The sequence below is a fragment of the Rousettus aegyptiacus genome, unplaced genomic scaffold (genome assembly GCF_014176215.1).
Source record: "Rousettus aegyptiacus isolate mRouAeg1 unplaced genomic scaffold, mRouAeg1.p scaffold_m13_p_5, whole genome shotgun sequence".
NCBI lineage: Eukaryota > Metazoa > Chordata > Mammalia > Chiroptera > Pteropodidae > Rousettus > Rousettus aegyptiacus.
The window spans coordinates 80,552,325-80,559,386 of record NW_023416308.1 but is presented as its reverse complement, the minus strand read 5'-3'; the positions used below and the strand labels follow the sequence as shown (position 1 = coordinate 80,559,386).

At 37.1% G+C, this 7,062-nt stretch overlaps 1 protein-coding gene across 1 annotated transcript; it reads left to right on the top strand.

The window, feature by feature from the left end:
• Window positions 1-2,326: 2,326 nt before the first annotated feature.
• On the top strand, window positions 2,327-3,250 carry LOC107506908 (olfactory receptor 2D3-like). Its single transcript, XM_016137855.2, has one exon. The coding sequence runs from the start codon at window positions 2,327-2,329 to the stop codon at window positions 3,248-3,250; it is 924 nt and encodes a 307-aa protein (XP_015993341.1).
• The last annotated feature ends 3,812 nt before the right edge of the window (window positions 3,251-7,062 follow it).

Genomic DNA, 7,062 nt, shown 5'->3' with positions numbered 1-7,062 from the left:
CTTGCCTTCAGTCTAAGAAGATAAAGTTTCAATAATTCTATCCAAAGCAAACTTCTCAAATGCTCCTCTTGAACACATCCATCTTGCCTTCTCTGGGACCTTGTTCTATTTTTATGTCCTTTAACTTCAACTCTCAACTGGCTCTTTCTTCTCATTTTATAAATATGCTAACCACACCCACTACTCTGAAAATAATAAAAGTAATAAAGTCTACCTTGCTTTCTCCTTCTTTTCTTGCTATTTTTCAATCTTTGTACCTTTTTATTCAAAACTATAAAAGTGTAATTTATACCCACTAACTCCACTTCCCCAACTCTTCTTTACTTCTCAAAATCACAACAGTCTGGCTTCTTCTCTCACCCTCTACTCAAACCTCCACATCCAAACTCATCAACAATATCTTTACTGCCAACATTCATCGGCTTTTATTGTATTTATATATACTGGATCTCTGTGCCACATTTGACAGTAGATTACTTATTTTTTGGAACTTTCTTTTCTGTGGCTTCTGTGAAATCACATTGTCTTGGTTCTACTGGTAAGTGTATCTGTTTCTTTGTTCCTGTCCTTCCTTGCCCCACTCACTGACATTTCTTCCTCTTAGATTTAATGTTTCTCAAGTTTCATCATCAGCCCACCCATCTTATCAAAATTAATGGAAAATTGGTGCAGTACTGAATTATTCTATTTTTTGTTCTTAAGAACTTTTAATTATAGCAGTAATCTTTCTAAACATTTTGAAAATGACTAACTCTAAGGGACAGTTTACATTGTATCACAGTGCACACGTATAATACACATATGCAAATAAAACTGAAACAGATGTTTTCTGAAAGCTAAAATTATATGATTACAAAAGATATTATATTATTTTCTATTTTAGTTTTAATAAATATGGGTGGTAACCCATTATATATCACTATTATCTACTAATGCATTATACAGCATGATTTCAAAAGAACTACTTAAGCAGTGATTGTTTGGCTATTGATATCACAGACTTTTCAAAATTGATCTTCTTGTGTATTCTCTTTAAACTGTATCTAAAGGAAATATATTTCTTATTTAATTTTGCCAGTTCTTCCTAGTACTTCACAGCCCATGAATTTTCCTCTGTCTGTTCAGGGTTAACCCACTTACATATCCAATCTGGATAGAAATTCATAAATAGAAAATTTACCATCACCCAGTCAATGGTCTTGAAAACAAGTTTTACTTAGCAGGTCATGAGCCAAACACAATTGATTTCATCACATTTTTCCTATACTGAAAGCTATATGTAATGTCTCTTGTGTGAAAACAAGCTATTATACAGTCTTTGACTTCTTTCTATCCCAAGATGACTCTGCCAGGTGGGCTGACTTTCTGTTCTGACATATCTGTTCCAATAGGCAGTTCTAGGACTACTTCTTTAACCCTTCCCAGGGATATCAGATGTTAGCCCTGACTCCTAGCCATTTTCCTATGATCCTTTTACCTACCCTAACTTGTTCTAAACCTCTTCCCTATCAGCTTGGATCCAGCCCTATTATTCCTTGCTTATTCCTCATGTACAGCAATGTAAAGACTTTGAATAGTGTTTCTTGCTTAGCTTCAGAGCACTTGACCAGTGACTGAGTTCCTACTGATGCACCTATCCAACTGGATACTCTGATACAAGCTGCACCGTGAAAGAGCTTGAACAATGTTATGCCAGATAAGACGCTCAGCTATGCAGACAGCTATTGTGGCTGCATTCAGTCTTCTGACTTGCATAGTATGTAGTGCTGCCTTAGTCTGGCCTCGTCTCAACTGCCTTGTTTCTGGGATGATGAGGTCTCATCATGCCTTACTCTTGAGCACTGCCATTGAGCCTTGATTCTCTGATGCAGGGAAAGTTTAGGAAGGGACTAGGACTGTGGGTGTAACATGATCTAAAATAATCTCTTAAAACTTACTTCCTACTTAGAAGGATGATAAAGAAACACTTGGAAATATAAAGAAAAAGTTAATTATTCATTCCGTGCCTTAATGAAGTGAAAGTGAAAGTCTGCTGAATGAAAGTAAACTAGGAAAAAGAAAAAAAAAAACAAGCATGCTACTAAAGGGAGAACTCTGTATTTTTACATAGCTATCAAATATGTTAGCATCCTTTTCTAGACAGCTTTGGTAGGAACTTATGGATGGAAATATTAGGAAATCGAGTGTCTTAAATGTTCACAAGAATTTTTAAAAATCAGACACATTTGTTTTTCCAATGAGATCTTCAGTTTCAGAATATGTTGCTCCATCAATGTCAATTTTTGATTTCTCTATTTATGCTGATGTGTAATAGGAATAAACATCAATGGGAACAGAAAACCAAACCTATTTTACTGAATTCATCTTGCTGGGCCTTTCTTCAGATCTGCAGACCCAGACCGTGCTGTTTATAGTATTTCTCATCATCTACCTGCTGACTGTGTTTGGGAATCTGCTCATCATAGTGCTGATTCACACTGATTCTCGACTTCATATCCCAATGTACTTTTTCCTTAAAAATCTGTCATTTACTGATCTCTGTTTCTCTACAACGATTGTCCCCCAGATGCTATTCCATTTGCTGGTAGTGAGAAAGACCATCTCTTTTGCTGGGTGTTCAATACAGATGATTTTTTTCCTAGTAGCTGGAGCTACAGAGAGTTCCCTCCTAGCTGTGATGTCCTATGATCGCTATGTGGCTGTCTGCAAGCCCCTTCACTACTCTACTATCATGACACAGAGGGTTTGTGTCCAGCTGACCATAGGATCTTGGGCCAGTGGTACACTGGTGTCTCTAGTAGACACGACATTTACTTTATGTCTCTCATACCATAGACAGAACATAATTAATCATTATTTTTGTGAACCTCCTGCACTCTTGAAGTTGGCTTCAGAAGAAACTTACAAAGCAGAGATGGCCATCTTTGCAATGGGTGTAGTCATCCTCCTTGGTCCTCTCTCCCTTATCCTTTTCTCCTACTGGAATATTATCTGTACTGTGATTCAGGTACAGTCAGGTCAGGGGAGGTTCAAGATCTTCTCTACCTGTGGTTCTCATTTCATAGTTGTTGTCTTCTTCTACGGCTCAGCAATATTTACCTACATGCGGCCAAATTCCAAGAAAATGAATGAGGGGGATAAGGTCATCTCCGTGTTCTACTCAGTCATAACATCAATGATGAACCCATTCATTTACAGCCTGAGGAACAAGGATGTGAAGGAGGCATTTAGGAAAGTATTTGGAAGATAGAGCCTCTCAGAGGCAATGACATTTATACTGATACACAATTGTGAGATGAAGACATTCCAAAGTGGTTCAACATCTTTAACAGCTTTCTCTCTGAACTATCTCTAGGCTGATACATCAGTAAGGGTCATACTGGTACCCTGGTACATCTAAGATGTTTTAAAGTTTGACTACTGCATTTTTATCATGCTTACTTGCTGTAGTTGCAGCTCATTTGTCTCAAAACTGCTTTTTTGATATTATGCCATAAATTATATTTAAGTATTCTATAAATATTTTTAAAAGTTAAACAGAATCTTCACTTACATTGCATTATTGGTTCACTAATCAATTACCACCCAGAGATATTATTTTTCAGTTCTAAACTCCACAGTTACTTGTCAAACTCATCCCATGCCAAAATCATCAACGGCCATCTGTAGGTCCTAAAATTCAACTGGATGTCAATATGCTACATCTACAATTCCTTTGAGAAAATAGTAATGATACTTTGAAGCTCTGGTATGGAATCTTGTTTTTGTTTTCTGTAGAGTCTCCAAATATTGCTATAACCAATTTGTCCACACATAGAGGATCTATTGGCACAGACAATGTATGCGATCTCATATTCCAGCAAACATCTTTTATATATCACACACTGCTACACTCCAAGAACAATAGATGGCTTGAAGGAACTATAATTGAGAAGCCACCTGCCTACATCAGAACTGTCAGGTCAGAAATCCCTGTGACACTACCATACTACAGCTCTACCCCCTCAGACATGTTCTCTCTCTCTTCTTCAGATTTGAGTGTGCCAGTACCCATTAAGTTCTCTTTGAGGGGATGTGGAAGAGAATGGCTGACATACAAGAAGCAATCCCAGAAGATGGGTACTGTTCCATGGGATGAAATGGCCACTTTGGTCTTTTCTAACTATTGCTATAACCCTGTGTGATGGCAAAAGCACCACCGGAGACCTACCTGTAGCTTCTCACCAATGTTCAGCATTTACAGTGCCCTTCCCTTGGAACAAAATCACTGTTATCTCCTCCCCAACACTCAACTAAAGGTCTAGCTCCAAATATTAAGTGAACTTATCCAACACTTGATTGGTATATATGAATACTACCAATTCCCATCTCTGGTTTCGGGGCCTGTGAGCCACAAAACATAGCTGGGGACCATTGCTGCCCTTCCCATTTCCCACCATGGTTCTCCACTTCTTCTGGAAGATGCCCAATGACAAATATATTCCATTACTTTGTACCTCACTTTCCAGACTTACATATATCCCTTGACTCATCACACCCACCTGTCATGGAGCCATTTGTAGGGATTTTGTCATATTGAAATAGGGCTGCTAACCATATCTGAAGCATTCTTTCACAAAGTGAGAAAATGATGGGAGCACTTTATCTTTTACTCAGAGCAATTTCAACTTGGAATTCAGTTCTCACTTCATGACCTTTCCTTAAGACACCTCAAACGAAGTGATTATGAGTGAAGGATGGCATGGAACAGAGAAAATGAGACGGCCCTGATAAAAATCAGCTTCAGTGTCCATGGTCTGTCCTGAGTATTTAATGCTGTTAATTCCATGTGGTGATGTCCTTGCTGAATTGAGTGCATCATGTATAGAATGATTCCTCATGGGAGAATAAATGCATGTAATACAAGATTCACTATGTACATGTGATGTGTATTCTTTTCAAATTAGGTACACTAGTATGCATTGACACAAGGAACAAAAAACTGGTCCTGCACTAAAAATTCTTTGAGAAGCTATGTTATAAATAATAGTAATTACTTTTAGATATGCTGTTGCCTCATGACCATTCAGAAGCTCACCTTACCTCTTTCTCCTTGCTTGTCATTAAGTAAAAAGGAAGTCATACCACATAATTGGAATAATCTTTGATTTATATAAAAACAATATAATTGACATCAGTAGAGAAATGGTGGAGTCAATAGGGTAAGAAACAACAGATACTGACATATATTTTTAAATGATAACATCTTCCCCTGGATGCATGCCAGACTATTAATGACCACGCAGCAGAGGGAAGATGAATAACAACAAGTGAAAAACTAACAAGCTACTGAAGTCACCACATTCTCAGAACTACACATGTTTCCTTTTTTATTTTATTAAAGCTATTGGGGTGACAATGGTTAATAAAATTATATAGGTTCCAAGTATAGAATTCTATAATACATCATATGTATATTGCACTATGTTCACCACCCAAAGTCCAATCTCCTTTCATCACCATATATTTGCCCCCCTTTCTCTCTGGTAACCACTAAACTGTTGTCTGTGTCTACAGTTCTCTTTTTGTTTGTCTTGTTCATTTATTGCTTTGTCTTATATCCCACATATGAGTGAAATCAAGTGCTTCTCAACTTTTTATGTCCAACTTATTTATCTTAGCGTAATAATCTAAAGATATATACATGTTGTTGTAAATGGTAGTATTTCATCTTTTCTTATGGCTGAGCAATATTCAATCATATATATGTACCACATCTTTATCCAACTATCATTTGACCACTGTGAATAATGTGCAATGAATATCGGGATGGATATAACTTTACTGATAAATGTTTTCAAATTTTGGGGGTAGATATTCAGATGACGGATTGCTGGGTCATATGGTTATTCTATTCTTAATTGTTAGAGAAACCTCCATACTGGTTTTTATAGTGGCTGTTCTTATTTAATTTTGAGTTTATTTATTCAATTAATATCTAATTCATTTATTAATTAAATATTTATAAACTCTCCTAGGTACTGAATATGAAGCAATGAACAGTTTTCAAAATTCTTATCCCTAATGAACCTACATTTTAGAAGCAGATAATAAAAATAAATAAACAAATAAGCAAAACACATATTGTGTCCAATGGTAAATATTGCTATGAAAAATGGTGGGTTGCAATTTTAAGTAGGTGGTCAGGAAAGGGCTTTCTGAGAAGGTGACAATTTAGTTAAAGGATGTGTTACAACTTAGAAAAAGTATTTGTACTGCGAAGAGAAGGTTAAGGATAAAGGACCCACCAAGGAGAGATTTGGGGAAGAGCTTCCAAGCAGAGAGAACAGAGTTTAAATGGCTTGGATGGAAATGAGATTTTTGAGAGCAGGACAGAGAAAGGTCAGTGATTGTAGGTAATGAGTGACAAGGAAAGTAGTAATGAACGAGATCACAGAAACAGGCAGAGGCCAGGTTGGTAAGGCCTTTGCATTGCTTTCCTAGGGCTGCTATAACAAATCATCACAGACTTGTAGATCAAAACAACAGAAACTCACAGATGTGGAAGCCAAAAATCTGAAATCAAGGTATCTGTACACTCTGCTGTCTCGGAAGGCTCTAGGAGAGAAGACTTCTTTGCATCTTCCAGCTTCTGTGTTCGGGGTATTCTTTGACTTGTGGCAGCATAACTCTTATCTCTGCCTCTTTCTTCACAATGCCTTTTTCCCTCTCAGTCTTCTCCCTTAAAAAAGCATCTGTCATTGGGTAGAGTCTATCCTCACCAGGGCGATCTCATCATCAGATTTTCCTTAATTGCATCTTCACAGACCTTTGTAATAAATAAAGTCACATTCTGTGGTTCCACGTAGACATATCTTGTTGGATGACACAATCCGACCCATTACAGCCTTGGAAGTCCTGAAAAGGTGATTGATTTTATTTTATGTTCAATAGAAAGTTATCCTGATATTATATTTTAAAAGGTCATTTCAAGTGTTGTATAGAGAATGGGTGGTAGATGGACAAGCATGGAAGCAAGGAAAGCAATCAGTAAGACTGAGCCCAGGGGAAAGAGATGGTCAC